The sequence below is a fragment of the Tinamus guttatus genome, unplaced genomic scaffold (genome assembly GCF_059628265.1).
Source record: "Tinamus guttatus ecotype Peru unplaced genomic scaffold, ASM5962826v1 Tinamus_guttatus_pri_ptg000530l, whole genome shotgun sequence".
NCBI lineage: Eukaryota > Metazoa > Chordata > Aves > Tinamiformes > Tinamidae > Tinamus > Tinamus guttatus.
In genome coordinates, this window is record NW_028289064.1 from 4499721 (window position 1) to 4519047 (window position 19327).

The window sequence follows — 19327 nt, forward strand, 5'->3', positions numbered from 1 at the left end:
AAAACACCACTCCCTTATCCTCCTTCAGATCCCTCCTTAATAACTCTCCTCTGCTGCAATGCTAACAAATTCTTGTGGCTGTTTGAGACTACAACTGACTCTTGTTATCCCCTTGGTTCTCTGTTTCTAAATCCATTTGTTTGCTCAGTCTTTGAATGTTGATGTGAGCTCTCTGCAATGAAGACTGACCTTTAGTACTGGGGCAGAGAGAGTAACCGACTACAACAGGAACAGCAGTCTGCATCTTGTGTCAGGTCCACTGTCAAGGCATGAGTTCAGCAATAGTTATTCTTAGAAAAAGGAATGGTTATTCTTATAGAAACAAATTCATAATGGATTTGCATCTGGGGATCATAGCCTGTTATGTACTCACTAGACATTTGCAACTGCCCTCCTAAGTCATAACTAAGGAAGCACTATACTAAATGGCCACTTTCTCCCCAGGCTTGCTACTTGTTTAGCACTCAGCAATACTCCATTAGGCAGGTTCTCCCACAGTTCTTAAATACAGTTAAAAGTATTTTGATTAGATGTCTGAGCTCTCCCAAGCCGAGCAAGGCACTAGGAGTAATCTGGTCTCCTGTTACCTTGGCATAGCAGGTTGGCAGTTGGGTAGCTTGGCATATTGTCAGTCTATTCTTCTTTTCATATGTGAATTAGCTGTAAAGTTGTTAGAAAGTGTCCCCGTATAGATCAAACCCTCTCCCCATAAAGGACCGGTACCTCATCTGTGCTTGCAAAGAGGGTACTAGGTGAGCTGAAGCACTACAGTTGTTTTCTGTAAAGTCTAGTCTACGTCTCCCAGGAGCTTCTAGTTACTGGATTTATTGTTTTTTCTCTTTTTGGAAAAGTAAATAAATAAAAAGCAATATAAGTAGAAGTGTCCCAATGATGTAAAGAGAGAATATAAGCATTTGTACATTTTAATTTTTCCTCCCTTAATATTAACTTTTAAAGATCAAAGTTAAATAGCAATTCTGAATCACCACAGATTTTAAATTAGCAACCATGTCTGCCAACTGGATCATAATAATTCTTCATGATAACCTTTCTATATTTCTGAGTTATCAGTGTCTGAAAAGCAGGTTTAATTAACATGAAGAAATGACCAGAAGACCAGACTCAAGGTATACCAACCTACCTGCAACAATGTAGTACTATGTAAATTTCCAATCTATTTAATGTATTTATTTTCTGATGTGAAAAGGCTGAAGTATAAAAACCTAACACGCTGCTTCTTTGGGGAAGTACGTTGCAAACACAACTCATCCCACACTTCTGCGTGATTCTTCTGACAAAGATGACACTTTGGAAGAAGAGTTTTTCATGAAAACACAGATGAATTAGGCACATTCTGGATTAAAATCAGCCTAAGTAGCACAAATAGTTTTACCTACTCAGCCATTGTTTGTGAAAGTATTTTAATATTAAAGATTGTTAGAAAACAGCTTTTAGCCCACTGGAAACTGCAACATACTCCAGTCTCAAATAAATAGGATTTTAAAATTCCAAATTCTTAATTTTTTGCTACACATTCAAAAATATTATGCTACAGAACCGCAGAAAGCAAACAGACCCTCCTTCAAAAGCATCTTCTAGGGCCGCCATAGCAGATAGTGTTGGGCTACCTGGACCATTGCTCTCACTCAGTACGATATCCAAAACCACAGAATGGTTGAGGTTGGAAGGGACCTTTAGAGATCATCTAGTCCAACCGCCCTGCTCAAGCAGGGACATCTACAGCACGTGGCACAGGGTTTTGAAGATCTCCAGAGAAGGAGACTCCACAACCTCTCTGGGTAGCCGGTTCCCGTGCTCTGTCACCCTAACAGAAAGAAGCTCTTCATATGGAGATGGAACTTCCTGTGTTTCAATTTATACCCATTACCCCTTGTCCTGTCACTGGCCACCATCGAGAAGAGTTTCGCCCCATCCTCTTTACATTCTCCTCTCAGGTATTTGTACATGTTGTACAGATCCCCTCTCAATCTTCTTTTTTCCAGGCTAAACAGGCCCAGCTCACTTAGTCTTTCCTCATACAATAGATGCTCCTGTTCCTCAATAAAATTCATTGATCCACACTAGACCCCCTCTCTAGAAGCTCAATGTCCTTCTTGTACTGTGGAGCCCAGAACTGCACCCAATACTCCAGGTGCAGCCTCACCAGAGTTGAGTAGAGGAGCAGGATCCCCTCCCTCCACCTGCTGGCAACGCTCCTCCTGATGCAGACCAGGATCCCACTGGCCTTCTTGGCCACAAGGGCACATTGCTGACTCATGGTGAACTTGTTGTCAACCAGGACTCCCAAATTCCTCTCTCTGGAGCTGTTTTCCAGCAGGTGAACCCCTAATCTGTACTGATGCCTGGGGTTATTCCTCCCCGGGTGCAGGACCCTGCACTTGTCTTTGTTGAACCTCATGAGGTTCATCTCTATCCAACTCTCCAACTTGTCTAGGTCCCTCAGAATGGCAGCACAGCCCTCGGGAGTGTCAGTCACTCCACCCAGTTTTATACCAGCATGTTCTTAAAGTGTTCATGTATGCAGCAGAAAAAACAAAACACCTAAACAGAGTGTTCTGTCAGACTTCCCACAGTGCAACAGAGCCAAAGAGATTTATTTCTGTATCTTTTTAACAATTCCCTCCACCCTTCCACAAATGGAAAGGTCCCTACAAAATGTTTTGATCTTGCAAAACTGTACTTTTGGGTTAGAAGCTGTTCCACCCCATCTTTCCTTCCCACCAAGTTCACTTTAACTCATTAAAAAAAAAAAAAAAAAACTTCTGATTACTATAATAAACAACCAATGCTCCCATATTTCCTAAGCATAAAAACAAAGCATACTGAGAATCGTAAAATATAGCAGAAAGCACTAGCTTTCTTTATGACTCGCAAATCCAAATCCTAAACATGACAAAATGTGTCTTTTAAAAATGTAGCTGAAGTGTTTTCTTTAAGTTCTACCTGATCTACACAGGAAGTGAACCATGAAAATATATTCCATTTCAACTCTTGGCTTCTGACTCAGAGAACCAAGTAAAAGTTGTGTAATACCATGCTGTAGGGTGTAATTGTAGTAATTACAATTACTAATTGCTGTAGTTGTGTAATACCCTGATTCAGTCCTTTACTCAGGCTTTACTATTTCTTTTTTTTTTTCCCCCCTCAGTATATTGCAGGCAAGTGCTGTTCCACTTGCTGGTCCATGCCCTTGACCTGCCTGCTCTTCTGCAGGACCTGGTATGACTTGCCTTTCAGCTCCACCTCCCATCAGCTGATTTCCATTTGCATGAGGTCCTTTCCCTTCTTGACACCCAGGGCAGACAGAAACAGGCTACAACACACACTGCCTTAGCACTGTCATCACACTGATGTCTGCTGACATGAAACTGCTTGGCTGATTCATTCCAAATATAATACTCAAGTGATTTCTTTTCATCACAGGCTGAACAGCTAATTTCTTCTGCTTGTGTCTTTGTCGCACATGACAAAGCTTAATCAGCCTTGCAGGAGTCCTCTCTAGCAATGCTCACGGCTGTAAGGGTGGCTGGAAGAGCATCCACTCAAGCACAGGTGTTCAACCTCTCCTAGCTCAGTCTACAACAAGTAGGGTGTTAATGAGCTGAGTAGGAATACTCTTACTCCACTTGGTTGTATTCTTCTTTCATATTCATTCCTGTAGGCCACTTCTGTATAAAAATGCTGAATTAAGAGTTAGGTTACCTTATCACCAAAAAAAATGCTAATCACATTAGAAGGTCTTACAATATTAGTTTTTCTTAGTTAGTTAGCTTCTAGAATTTAATTTTCTATGCATTCATGTCTACATGTACGCACAAATTAAAACCTACTGAATTATCAGTTCTACATGTGCAGTGACAGAAAACATCCAAGATTCTGCTACAGACACCATGAATGCATACAGCTTTGTGCCCAAGGAGTAAATATGAAACTTACACTCCAGTTATAGCTTACATTTTCCACACTTAAAAAACAAAGCCATGCCAAAAATAAAGTTAAATTCCTCACACAGTCTGTCCTACCTTGACTGTTTGGCATCAGCCCTGCACATGCCAGAAGTTTCACAGATGGAGGTTCAAGGGCCCAGCAGACACACTAGGACCTAGATTTTCAAAGATTCTCACTATATGAGGAGCTGACATCATCTGACTTCAGTCTAACTTAATCATTTATTATGATTTTCACAAGAAAATATTCTTTAAAAATCTATGCAAGTCAGATGTCTTTGGAAAAGCTCTTAGACCTTATATTTTTTGTGCTTGTTTCCAGGATAGGATCCCATTGCTATCTATTTAGGTGGCAAGTGATAAAATACAACAAAACCTTCAATCTCGGCTTTAACAAACACAGACTGAATCATAGGAAGAGCCATGACTGTTATGAAAGTTGTACTAGTCCTGGTAGAAACATTGGTCATTTGCCTTAGTGTCATCCTGAAGCCATCTCTGAAATACCACAGAGAACGCCCCCTTGGAGGAGTAAAAGGGAAAGTTTTGCAGAATTTGTATCAGAGAATATATAAAAACAGAAATGATTAAGCTCTTTGCTCCTAGATTAGTCAAAACTGAAGTCTGAAACAACTTACAGGTCCTGCTTTCCTCTGATCTCATTTGGAGAAATCCTGCTGCTGCCAACAATACTTGGCAAACAAGTAAGGCCAGTAACCTATTTTTTCTTTAATATTTATCTATGTATATCTGTGTATTCTAGTTGAGGGAAAAAAACTCAAAAAATGCTATCACGTCTTTTGGAAAAAATATATATATACACACACATATACATCATCATATTGGTTACTTTAACTGTTATACCATAGCTTAGTGTTATGTAAACAAGTGATACTGGAAGATTTCCATGACAAGTTTTTCATCAAAGATAGATTTTAGGCAGAAAATCCTATCGGGTCCTACTTGATAGGTAGCATTTGTACCCTATTGCTGAAGACACAGCATTACCAGTATAAATTTACAAAATTAGAATGCTGAAATCAAAGCACATTATGAATTGTGAAAGCTGAGGTAACTAAACAGCATTTACCATTACACATGCAACCACACCAAAGAAAAACAAAAAAAAAACTTGCATCTGATTTGTTGACTTATACTTGAAATAGAAAAGCCAGCCACTTTCTGAATTCCTTACCTCAAGTACCAGCCAGAGCTGATCTCCATTTTTCACATCTTTCTTATAGTACATGCCATAGAACTTGACAACATTGGGATGATCAGAGAGAGCTTGCAGAATGTTATACTCGGCTTCAATTTCTTCATCAATATCCTAGTGTCACAAATGAGAAACACAGCAGTTAGTAAAGCCATGACATACATAAAGTAGCACTTTCACACACCACTCAGAGGGCTTTAAGGCCATTACAAAGTTTGGTTCTGTTTACCTGGTACAAAATAATCATCTGTTTTTACTGGATCTTTTACCAGTTTTGCCTAAAGCACAGAGAGTGTCAGAGGGGCCCCCAGCAAGCGGGGAAAGGTGCATTTCAGGGTAGCCACATCATGGTGTGAACAAGAACCTACATGAAGTCACTGCAACCCCCAAGGGGGTTCAAAGGAGCCGGTGAGTTTTGGGGTCAGCGTGCAGATGCCTCGGGGTATCCAGAAGTCACAAATTACTTCTCCAGCCTCAAGGCTGTCTCCAGCCAGAAACAGTGCAGCTGGAATCACCCCTTTTCCCTTCTGTGCACAACCAAACCTCACTGTAGCCATATTTTATTATTTCTTTTTCTGGAATCCTCTGGAAACTTTTCTAACATGTTCTTGCTATCATAGAAACTAACAACATCCATGATCTCCTTGGCTTCTCCCTCCGCACTACAATAGTGGCTTTTTGTCAGTCTCTATTACAGTTTTCAGATTTCTTACACAGTGAGGGAAGCCTCCTGGGAGGCAAGAGGAGGGGACAAGGCTTTTCAACCATGCCCCATTTCCGGCACAAGCCCTTTCAGACTAAATACAGGCGCCAGCAACTGAAGGAATGGGCAACCCAAGTGACCCCTTCCCTCTGGGTCCTGGAAGAGTCCACAGAAGGATGCTAGCAGAGTGGCTCAGTCATGCTGAAAAGGTAGTATTCAACCCATCCTGGCCACAGAATGAGGCAGCCCTTCCATCCACTGTTTATTTCTTAGGGGTAAAAAATACTGTTATACTATTAAATCAATTGAAAGAAATAAAAGGTGAAAAAATCAATTTTAAAGGCAGGATATGAAAGCCATTAACCACACCCCAGTAGAAAATATTTACTCAGTGCTGAAAATCTGCCGTCTCTCCACTCTCCTTCCCCACTCCCATTAAATGGAAGTTACTGCAGTAGAGAAAAAGGATACTCATACTCCCAGCAACAGGTATTTCCTCTCAATACAATCAGTGCCAAAGCTATCTGCCCCTGCGTTGCCACATGAGGACTTCACTCACTTGTTTCCTATACAGATCTCTCCAATATTAAATCAAATTTATGATTTTTCTATCGAGATTACAACATTAAATCCTCTCACAAGGAGAGCTTTAGATCTCTAAAGCCAAGCTTTAGAGATCTCTCACTGGAGGAGGCCAAAAACAAAAACAAACAAACAAAACAAAAACAAACAAAAAAACTTCTCTTTTCAGAAATGAGGAACTCACTTCAAGTTAATTTCCCATAAGCACAACACAGAATATTGCCAATAAATAAAGTAGAAGAAAGGATGAAAGAACTAAGGCATTTAAGAGGGAGAGGGAAGAAAGAACGGATGAGACGTAGGGGATGAAGAGAGATAATACATCTGGTAAAACAGAAGGAGAAATCATAAAGCAAAACACCAAAGAGACAAAATCTAAAAACTACACATAAAGACATGGTTGCCTTGGGTAAAGTGGAAGAGAATTAGCTCACTGTCCTACTGTGATTTAATAGAGGTTTCTTTCTCCTGAGGGATACTCAAATTTTATGAGAGTTTTACCATTATGAGGAGAAATGGAAAGAGGGAGAAGGAAATGAATAGAATATTAATTCTATCCATAATGGAAAGGAAAAAATCATCATCTGCATTTTATGACAAAAGAAAATTTGGTAGTTTGGTTGAATTTAACATATACCTATACAGAACACAGCAAAAGAGAGCACCTTTTTTAGAAACAGCACAGGAATATCTTCTTGTGAAGTTAAACACAGGATAATTTGGCTTGGAGTCCTAAGGTACAACAGTATTTCCAAGGAGCCCTGAGGACAAGACTAAGAACATGCTCAGTCACATCTTCATCTACTCTCAACATTTACTTGGTCAGCTTCAAAAATCTAAGCTGATATTCAGAGAATCTGAAAGGTTTCAAATCATCATATACCACCTGCACTAATGTAATTTCTTCATTCAATTTGCCAGTATCAGTTATAGTTGGTAATAAAAAAAAAAGCACTCCTACCGCCTTTTTAAGTCTACCTGAAGTCAGATAATCCAGAACCTATTTTCAAAGAAAGAAAATGCAAAACTTGAAAGAAAGTCTCCAAAGCACTTTCTTTTTCTTCATTACAATGGCTCCCTCTGCAGCCACCAATAATACTTTCAGTTTCAACAAAGACAGGCAGCCTAGTAAATTCCTTTCACCTGTTTCTAATATTCTAACCTTCAGTAGCTATTTCAAGACATCCCACAAATAGGAGGGAGGAAAAGGACAGTTTAAAATAGAAAGGTGTATATATTCAGTTAAAAATTAAGGTCTCTGAATTTAATGTTGACTGTATTACTTACTTTCAACTATATATCAGTATGCTCAGTTCATCTCCTTGGTTACTGAACAAGTCATCTTTTGTATAACAGACCAAAACTTTTCCAACAGAAATTTCATTAGAGGGGGAAAAAAAAAAAAAAAAAAGAAATCTAGTTTTCAAATAAGATGAACTTTTCAAAAAACAGGTGTCTGCCGTCTTTGAAAAATATCAGGAATATTCTGGAAAAACATTTTTTCAATATTTTCAATTGAAGATTCCCATTTTATGGAAAGTCAGGTAACTAATAGGGTTTCTGGCACTTAAAATGAGACAAAAATATTTTCAAGTGATCTTAAGAAGAAAAAAATACATAGAGAGAATGGTTTTCCAAAGAAACAACAAAGAGATGGCACTCATAATCTAACTTCTTCATTAAAATAAGGAATCTGGTTTTAACAGTTCTAACTTTTCCCTCCTTAAGTTTCCAAAGTTGCATCTTTGCCCTTTGCTCTTGTTTCTTCTGGCTTCTTCACATTCTACTCTTTTATATTTTTCCTCCTAGCTGCATCTTTATTTCCTCTTCTTTCCTCTCATCTTCAACCTTTTCCTTTTTTATTACAACTTTCAAAGAATGTATAACATTGAAAGTTTTCCTGATTCCTTCAATGATCCCCTCTACAACTAATTGCTGGCAGAGAATCATTCCTGAGTTCCTGTAAAAATAGACCGCAGCAGAAGCATTTCCTGCCACACAGGCATTTAGATGAACACCAAGTGCACGTCAGTCCTGCTTATTCAAAACAAATAACCTTGTTTACATAAAGCAATAGAGTCAAAATTGTTCACCGTGCATTTGAATTCACTGAGATCCTTATCGCTTGGCTGTGAAACATGTTTGCTTTTGATGAGGTACGTGATGCTGAAATGAGATGAGCCCTTTTTGTTGCTCTGAAAGCATACGGAAGGGAACAGCACATCAACAGAAAACACACAGATAATGCAAGAGAGGGAACACGTTTCATGGACTTAATGGCCACGGGACTGTGGTTCGATACAGGCATCAGCACAGGCCTTGTGTGAGGCCGTGCGGCTGCAGAGCGCAGGCCGCAGCGCTTCTCAAGGCAGGACGTGCCCCTCTTCCTCCCGAGGAACTCACTAGGAGAGAACGCAGGACTCAACTACAGGAGCCTTTCCACTGGCAAAACAGCAACAGTGACTTGTCTGCTTTTGCAGGTTTGCAGGTTCTCAAGAAAAAACCCAAGAAGCGACATAGAACACTACCAAGGTCAATGGGGTCTGCCTTTACAAACCAGATTAACGTGCCACATTCTTCTCAACTCTGAACATTTATCTGCCATCCAACAAGTGCAAGTTATTGTGAACAAAACACACTCTACAACATAGTAACTCCAACTCCTGTTTACCTGGTACTTTGTTTGTAGGAGTCATTGCCTTTGTATTTTCCACTTGAAAAGGATGGAACATTCTGTGATATTTAAGTACTTTGGCACATTCTGAAAATGCAGAACCAATAATAACAAAAACAAAGTTCTATTCTATTTTTGAAGTGTCACTCAATCTGTCACTGACTAGAAGCACGCACTCAAAACATTTGCTTTCAGTTACATGATACCTACTAACCAGTAGGAAAGTTACGTATTTTTATGTGTAAAAGAAGGAAAAGGAGCAACAGCAGAACTCCTGGTACTGCCATGGAAAATATTCAGCTTTTTTTTTTTTTTCCCCTCTCCTGAAAATAAAAGATAAACAAGGGAGAAGTCAAAGAGAAATTTACCAAATTTAGTTCTGTTTCTGACTTTTATCATAGTATGGCCACTACCAAGACCACTTATCAAGTGAATAATGCTTTGATGGCAATATATTTTAGTTAACAGGTTGAAGCAATTTATTCCCCTAACAATTCCAGTGTAAACAACATATCAAGCTTAAAGAAAAAAAAATACATAATAATTTACAGTTGAACAGAAAACAGAAATACAAGTAATTTAAGTAGCTTACGTGAACAGGATCCAAGATTTTGACGGCTGCTTTGCTGCCATTTTTCTTATTTAATACCTTGAAAACTTTTCCATATGTTCCTTTGCCAATAGTTTCAATTATTTCCCATGTGTCTGATGGGTCAGGAAAACTATCAAATATTATTGTTTTCCCAGTTAACGGAAGCATCTCAATAGCTGGTTCCTAAGAAAAAGTGTGAGTTTTAGTATTCATTGAATAAATGATTAATAACAAGTGACTCACTACAAATATGAAAAGAAATATATATTCCAATCTCAAATGCTAGAAATGTTTTTGCATATAGGAAACATGTACTGAAAGCACACAGAACAGGAAAGACAGCATTTAATACAGGTATGTGCAGTCAGCTCAGTATCAAATAAAGGGAGATTCAAACGACCCTTTGACAAACCTCAGGCCTGAGGAAAGTCAGTGGAAACTTTCCCATAGACCTCAATAAAGCTAAAGCATTACTCTTTGCTCACAGATTACTGTTACATAAAATCCAAAAGAATTTGGCTCTAGTACCAAGAATCAGGAAGCAAGGGTGACAAATTCTCCCAAGGAGCAGCGTTAGGTTCATTCGAACTTTAATAACAACCAGTTTTATAATCTAACTCTTAATATGTATACATTTTTATGTATATTTTATACAGATAAGTCTGAACAGATCTGTTCATAGTACTACAGTTTTCTAGAGAGAAGGCATTCACAGTCATGGAAAATACACTGACTGATGTATATTCATTAGCATGTATTTTACATACCATAAAGGAAGGATTAGACCTTTGTCCAGGTCAATGATGGCTAAACTTTACTAATATTATCATTCACACTGGCATTCAGCATATATACAGTGTTAAAAAAGTAAACAAAAAGCAAAGAACAGCCCTCCCCAAGAAAACCCTACCTTTACCAGGCATTCAAACACTCAACTTACACAGTATAGAGCCAGTGACATAAATTACACCATGATACCATGTTGCTTTCTTAATAGTGAACTCAGAGCCTTTCGTTTCATCAGTGACTCCCTCATGCTGGCCATGTTTTCTTTATTCAGCAGTACATGTATCAAGCAGACATGGCTGAAATGGACGCCTACACAAACATTATCTTTGAATTACCCCTTTAAGTTATCAGAACTGCACACTGCCACTTCAGTTGCACATTCTGGACTAATTTTCCACTGGATTATATAAGCTCTTTGGGGGACTTTAATTTCATGATTATTCCTGCTGTTCTGCTCTTGGTTGCTTAGCTCACTAATCAGTCAGAAGATATTATTTATTTATTTATTTTTCTTTTATAAAACAAATATGCAACTGTATTATCAATCTCTATATTAGCTCATGCAGCAAAGTGGAGAAATACCCTCCTAACACCAGGGAACTATGAAGTCTGTTGTACCGGGAGTACTGCGATGGTGCTCAAGCATCTTGATTCCAAGGGCCGTGGGAATAAAATGACCTAATTTTACCTGTGAAATCTCCCTTAGCACAAATCCGGGCTAAGGTCAAAGGAGAGATAAGCTTATTTATATAAAGGATCAAGACTTGGAGACATGAAGCTTTTGTATGCAAATCTCTAAATTTCTATCCCACATTCAAAATTTTCTCTATCCTTCTGCCCGACCCTCCTCCAGGATTCCTACAAATATAACTCGGTCAGGTTGCACCCTCTTTCGGAAGACCTTTCCACCTCATACAGTATCGATGAGCACTAAGTAAGAGGCATTACCATTCCCAGTCAACACCATCTTTTTTCCAGAGAATCAACAAAAATAATACTAACACTACTGATTCATGAAACATTTTTCCCTCCTCTTTTACCCATAAAATGGTCCTCAAATATGAAGATAAACTGTTTTAACATACATTGTGTATAGCTTTTAACTGAGACTATACAAGATTAAAAAAAAAAAAAAAAAAAAAAAACACATTCTTTTGAGGTGATAATGGAATGTGATTCATAAACCCAAACCCTTGCTTTGAGTAATGACAGAATTTCAGTGACAGAATTTCTCTTTCTGAGCACTATTTTTTTAAGACTGAGGTTATCTATTTGTGTAGCATTTTCCTGAACACTTAGGCCATAATTGAAGATTTTGGGGGGAGGTAAGAGGGAGTAAGGAGTCATCAACAAGGACCTTCTAGAGAATGGAGATGTCCCACTCATACTGGTATCTGTTTACATACAGATTCCTGTCTACAAAATACACATAAGTGTATTTGGGGTCCCCCAGGGGTCAGTCCTTGGTCCAGTCCTGTTCAATTTATTCATCAATGACCTGGATGAAGGCACAGAGTGCTCCCTCAGCAAGTTTGCTGATGATACCAAACTGGGAGGAGTAGCCGATACCCCAGAGGGCTGTGCTGCCATCCAGAGGGACCTGGACAGACTGGACAACTGGGCGGTGAAAAACCTCATGCAGTTCAACAAGGCCAAGTGCAAGGTCCTGCACCTGGGGAGGAATAACCCCAGACACCAGTACAGGCTGGGGACTGAGCTTGTGGAGAGCAGCTCTGCGGAGAAAGACCTGGGTGTCATGGTGGACGACAAGTTGACCATGAGGCAGCAGTGTGCCCTCGTGGCCAAAAAGGCCAATGGGATCCTGGGCTGCATTAAGAAGAGCGTCTCCAGCAGGTCGAGGGAGGTGATCCTGCCCCTCTACTCAGCCCTGGTGAGGCCACATCTGGAGTACTGTGTCCAGTTCTGGGCTCCACAGTACAAGAGGGATGTGGAGCTGCTGGAGAGAGTCCAGCGCAGGGCTACAAGGATGATCAGGGGCCTGGAACATCTGCCCTATGAGGAGAGGCTGAGGGAGCTGGGCCTGTTCAGCCTGGAGAAGAGAAGGCTGAGAGGGGATCTAATCAGTGTATATAAATACCTCAAGGGAGGGAGTGCAGAGGACGGTCATGGTATCTTTTCAGTGGTGGCCACTGATAGGACTAGAGGAAATGGCCGGAAACTGAAACATCAAAAATTCCATAGGAACTTAAGGAAAAATTTCTTAACAGTGAGGGTGACAGAGCACTGGAACAGGCTGCCCAGAGAGGTTGTGGAGTCTCCTTCTCTGGAGATCTTCAAAACCCGCTTGGATGCAGTCCTGTGCCACGTGCTTTAGGTGTCCCTGCGTATGCAGGGGGGTTGGACTAGATGATCTCTAGAGGTCCCTTCCAACCCTAAGCATTCTATGATTCTATGATTCTATGATTCTATGAAGTCCATCAAGACTTAGGCTCTCTTATGTCCTATAGGGGTGTACAGTAAGAGCCCCTGACCCAGACAGCTTATTCTAGGAGGTATGTGAAAGTTGAAAGAAAAGACAACTTAGCAACTCAGTTTTAAATTAAAGGAGTCCTAAGATGTAGGAATTTAAAGATCAGCTTCACGTATTTATCCTGGGGCAGAGTCAGACAGGACCAAAGACCCATCCTTTCACCCAAAACCTTGTAACAGGCAGTACCTTCTGAAGCGAAACACGCGCCTAAGAAATAGCAGGTTCCAACAACTTTCTGGGTTTTATTAGATTTGCCATGTGTTAACAGAATGCAGCTGGAGTCACCTGGCTCTCCCTATCAACTACTTATTTGTCTCTGGAGACTAGTACAAGGAGAACTGTTAAAAGACTGAGGAAACAAGATCTAGTTTTTAATCGAGTTATACCAATTGTACTTTTATTCGCCTAAAAACACACATATACTTAAAAATAAAAACTTTTATTAACTGTCATACTTAGTTCAATAATTTAAGAATACTATTACAGAAAGAAATATTTAAACTAATCCTTTATCTTTAGATGTACTGCTTTGAAATCATGACTTGAACAAGTTATATTGAATATTTTATTTCCTCATTTCCACCATATTTAAGAACAAGCCCTAGCATATAAATTGTTCAGTTTTCACTCTATTATCAAAAAATATATTAAACAGAATGATTTCAAGTCTTCTGTTCCGAGTGATGAATAATGGTTTATTACATCTGAGTGTAGTTGAGATAGCTGATAATGATTTAATCTCATATTTCAAAATAAATAGGACTGTCTCTGAAATATGTCTGGGTGCCACAATAGCTGGGTAATTCATCATACCGTTCTCTATTAAAATTTACCTTAGAAACACAGCTTATTACTTGACCCAAACTTTTGAGATATGAATGTACCCTTGAACCTCTATAAAAACCTTCTAAAAACCCTCTCAGTGTGTTCAGGAAAATAACTAAATTCATGGTTTTTAGAAACAAACAAACAAACAAGGCAGTCGTTAGAAAAGAAGCCCACTCTGTGTATGTGTGCATGTGTGTGAGAAAGAGGCGCATCTGGCCTTGGCAATTTGGCTATAACATGGAACTGGGAAAGAGGGTTTTTTCAGATGAGCCAGCACTAGGTGACTTTTAATGGCACACTCATACCAAACATATACACTGCATGCAGCAGATCTCAGCCCACTTAGTAGAGATGCTCAGAGATGACCTAAGCCATATCAAAGAGTAAATTACTGTATTCCCCATCAGTTTCAACATCTTGCTTAAAAGGAAAGCACAAAGGAAGGGAAGGAAAATGAAAAATACTTGTGGGCCATTACATGGATGCAATGGCAACTCACTGAAGTATGGCTATCATAAAAAGAAACCATAAAGTCAGACCCCTGCAAAATTGTCAAGACCACAAAGCATTAACAATGTTAAGCAGGAATAGTTCCTGCATCTACAAGCAGGCTTGCAAGCACAATAGACCCTAAATCTCACATAGAACACTGTATGTAATTTTGATATTTGTAATAGTTAAAAAACAAACAAACAAACAAACAACACCATATTTCAGCACTCTAAGTTTCTTATTGTTTTATACAGTGAAAGTTCACAGCTACCTTCTACCATCCCCTAGGCAGTTTCTGAATGGACCTCCACCACATGTAAACATAAGCGTATGAATTTCCTCTGTAAGGAGCTAGGAACAAGAGCACTTGTCCATGTAGTTCATCCTACTCCATATAGGGAGCCAAGATGATTAGTAGTGTACATGCATAAATATGCAGCCTGTAGGTTCTCAGCAGCATCTCCTGATCATTAACTCTTGTTTTTACTGATCTTAACAATCAGATTCATTGATTCAGTTTAAAATCCAGCTACTCAGATCTTCGTAGCTCATATTTGCCTACATTATTTCCTCTTTTCAATAAAAAGATTACTTGTGTTCAACCAGACAAGTCTTGCACAAAGGGTGACCCTGTGATTTCTCAAACAGCTTCATGTTTGTCAGGGGAAATAGATGTCAGGAGCTGACAACATTAGCTTGCTTTGCCTGTTTGGTCCAATATCATTGATATTTTCACTCCCCATGGCGCTGCTTCAGATTCTGAAATTCAAATCTCCTGCCAACCGCATGCCCTCCAAAAAACCAGGCACTGTTCATGCAGAGATTGGTGAGGCTTTTTTCTCAAACATTTTTTTTTCCTACCATACCTCATGTTTCCTTCACCTGTTGTCAGTAATGTGCCCTTGTGACCAAGAAGACCAAATGCATCCTGGGGTGCATTAGGATGAGCGTGGCCAGCAGGTCAAGGGAGGTGATCCTGCCCCTCAGCACTGGTGAGGCCACATCTGGAGTGCTATTGGAGAGAGTCCAGTGCAGAGCTACAAAGGTGATTAGGGGACTTCAGCATCTGTCATATGAGGAAAGGTTGAGGGAGCTCAGACTGTTCAGCTTGGAGATAACAGGACTTTGTGGTGGGAAAATCTTATTAATGTTTAAAAGTATCTACAGGGAGGGCATCAAGAGGATCAGTGGTGTCCACCAATAGGGCAAGAAGCAAAGGATAAGAGGCAACAGGTACAAACTGAAACACATGAAGTCCCACTTGAATTTGAGGAAAATTTCTTGACTGTGAGGATAACAAAGCACTGGTATAGGTTGCTTGGAGAGGCTCTCCTTCCCTGAAGATGCTCAAAATCTACCTGGATATGATTCTGTGCAACATGCTCAGGTGACTCTGCTTGTACAGGAGGTTGGACTAGATGATCTCCAGAAGTCCCTTCCAACCTCAAACATTTTGTGATTCTCTATTTTTATTTATAAGCCCTTTGGTGGGGAACTGAGCACCAACAGGACAATAAAAGCCCCAACGTCTTATTTCCTCCTATCTTCTGAGTTTATAACTATGCTGAGAAGTACTCAATTAGAAAGTTAGTGGCTGCTTCATAGAATTCTCAGACATGCCAAAAGCACATGTGGCTACAATATGGTGTTACTCAAACTAACACCTAGAACTTACTTTGTGGATAAGCACACAAATTTGATTGTTCAAGCATTAGCATCCATTGTACCTTAGATCCTAAGCTAGTAAATATAGTTGTACATTTACACAGCACAGTTCACCCAATACTCAGAGTAAGTTTTCTTCCCGAAATCCCGATGCCATCCTCATTCAGTTCACTGGAATAACTGATTTCAGATTTTGATAATCATACAAGCAGCATCTGGATGGGAACAATAGTTAAATAGAAGCTCAATGTGAACACATTATCTAATTCCACAGTTAAAAACAAGTGTATGAAGCACTATCTGCTTTTTGAACTTCATTTATTAAAAGTTGATACAATAAACAATAAATCCTAATATAAATTTAGCCTAAAACATAAACCTGCAAAATGTCATGTTTCTTAAGTTGCACACTACCCATGTGTTTATTGTGCACTGCACATTAATTTGCTTAGTACCTTTCACTCTTTATATCCCCCAATGTTTATCCACAACTGAAAAATTAAGTCTTTGTCAGCTGCAAGAAACTTCCTACAGAAAAACAAACAAACAAACACCAACAAAAACAAAAATCCAGTTATTTATAGACATTACAGTAGGAGCAAGAAAGCTTTGACTACTACTATACTTAAATGGTAGCCTCATTTGGGGGTTTTGGCCAAGTAAAAGCCCAATAAATTATATTTGGCCTATAAGCAGCTGAAAACAAGCCCTCAGCCCTAAATTCATTTCTATAATGAAAATTTAAGGCAAACTGCTACCTTGGAATCTGTTTAGGGAATAAGAGATTGGGTTTACTTTTTGAGATATCACTGCTGTTGTCCACAAAATATGGTAGACCAGAGGACAGAACTATAACCAGAAATTTTGACCACATTTTTACTGAACCATGTGCATGTAGTGATTTCCAAATAATCACTAGCTAAAAGTAAGTGTAATGTCACATCTTTGAGAGTCCTGCATCTAAAATTGTGATATACTGAGATTTGACAAATATGTGATGAGAGGCTTTTTAACTCTGTTCTTACAGCTGAGGAAGTTGAATGTTACTGTGTAGGCATCAGCCCCAGCTGTGGCAGATAAGGAATGCAAATCAACAGCCCTCTAACATTTAGTTCATTTGCTTTCACTATAGTGTACTATATAGCAGTATAAGTACTGCTTACAAGAATAAGAGAAGCACAAGCTGTTCATCTAACTGATGTACAGCACATCTGTTGGTATCTAAGATAGGTAGAAAAAAAAAAAAAAAAAACAGTTTGATTCACCTGACCTGTTTGGCATCTACCTTAATGTAAGAAGACTCACTCCACTGATTATACCGTCTGACTGACTAAGTCTCTTCTGGCTACAACAGGTACTTAATTGTCTAGCTTCAGATGTAGATATCTACAGTGTGTTGAAGTCTGGTGAAATGAATCCTATTCTGATTAATTGTTGGAAACAAAGAGTTATCATTTGAAAACTACCAAAAATGAGTAATACCAGCTCCATGCCACAGTCCAGCAAATAATAAATAATTTAAAAAAAATAAAATAAAAAAGACAGTCTTGTGTTTTGCCTGATGACACAGACAAAAGCTATGCCACCCTGCAATGACACTGCCAAGCAAACTTTAAATGCAAAAACTGAACCCTAATTAACAAAATACAGTAAATGGCTAGTAAAGTAAATGGCTACTCTGCAGTATTTGGAAAGGACAACTGATAAATTTAACAATGTCTATTGTGGGCACAACTCAGAATATCTGTGTTAATCTTAAGGCTACTCTATTTCTGAGGGCAACTTTTAGCATTCACTCTTTGAAGGGCAAAGCAACTGTTTCTTCTGTTTCTCAAACATCCTTCTGGATCATCTCCACTCACTGTTATCCAGCCACAACTTTCCCAGCAAAGCAAAACAGCTCTGGGTAACCTGATGCCTCTAGACTCCTTGACCTTTGTCGAACTTCTACTACATGCAACATAGAAGCTGTGCTGTGCCGTACTGGTACCTGATCTCCCATTGATAAATGCATCTAAGGTGTCCACACTGACATTTCATCTGCTGATTGTTATTCAGTTGATCTTGACATTTTGACTTGTACCTGAATCGCCCAATAGCACTCACAGGAGGCTCCAGTTCTTTACTCTCCAAAAAGTTCTCAGAGGGTGCTGCTCAAAGACATCTCTATGAGTGTTCTGGTCCACTTTGTTTTTCCTCCATTTTTTCCCCCCCACCAACAGTAATGATCCTACTGCATGCTGAAGTGTACAGTTCTCATGAAACTCTTCAAGGAGGCTTTTGAAGCAACAGGCTAGAGAACTGCTGAGAGCTGCAAGCATTGAATTTACTAATTTATCTTGTGCACAGGTGTTGCTATAGGATGGCAATTCTTCAGAGGTCAAAAATGAAATCAATAGGTCCAATGTTTTAAGAGTCAACCTTTAGCTTTAATAAGAAGGTATGAAAATGCTATAGTTAATTCTTGTAATCATGTTAAAGCACTGTTATTTTGAAAACAATGAGAGCTAAAAACTTTTATGACAACTGTCATCTAACAGAAAACATTTATGCGGGGACATTGCAACCACAAAAACAAGATTAATAACTGAAGGGGGAATTATGTCATTATCAAATTGTTCTTGTACCTTGTGCCACCAGAAGTCATGAAGTGACATTAACAATCCATGAACTGAATCATGTCCAACTCATTTGGTGGCTCCCATAAGAGAGGCACTGCAAGTGATGAGAATAATTTTTCAATGACTACACGCTAGATCAATGTGTTAGCAGCAAACTTCACTTTCAAAGCTAAAGCATCACTTAATTTTCTCATTTTAACCCAATAAAACTTCACAAGGCCACAGAATCAGCATGGTGCAACCTCACTCCTTGCCTTTTTCTCAGAATCTCTAACTGAAGTAGTGACCCCAACTTAACTACCAGCTATGTCAACTGACTTTGGCAGAGCTTGAAATTAAGGCGATATAGTCACTTGACAGCAAAATAAGGAGGGCGTTACTTGCTTATCAGCACCTAATGCTAGCACAGCAGACACGTGGGGCTACGCGCACACCGGGGATGCCGCAGACGTGGCGGGGTTTCACGTTGGACATGTTGCGCTCCATAGCCTCCTTACTGCACTTGGTCCAGCCAGGGCAGCGCAGCCGTGCCAAGGGGCCAGCGCACCCCGCTCAGGACTCCCACAGTCCCGCCCTGGACGGCAGGTCCCGGGCTATCCGATCATGCCCGGCCGTCCAGACACTGTCGCCCTCGCCACCCACTTCGTCTTCGGGCAGATCGCTTACAGGGAACACGAGAAGGAGAACGCGGCGGGGCTCGCGCGGG

The 19327-nt window shown here is 39.7% G+C and overlaps 1 protein-coding gene across 1 annotated transcript in view; it reads right to left on the bottom strand.

The window, feature by feature from the left end:
* Nucleotides 1–18639, bottom strand: part of MYO3A (myosin IIIA) — a 109207-nt gene extending 90568 nt beyond the window's left edge. Inside the window, exons 1-3 of the mRNA XM_088533941.1 lie at nt 18628–18639; nt 9736–9918; nt 5164–5298 (exon numbers count right to left, since the gene is read on the bottom strand). Coding sequence (XP_088390067.1) covers nt 5164–5298; nt 9736–9903 — 303 coding nt within the window. The 5' untranslated portion in view covers nt 9904–9918; nt 18628–18639. The remainder of the gene's footprint in view (nt 1–5163; nt 5299–9735; nt 9919–18627) is intronic.
* Between the last annotated feature and the right edge of the window lie 688 nt (nt 18640–19327).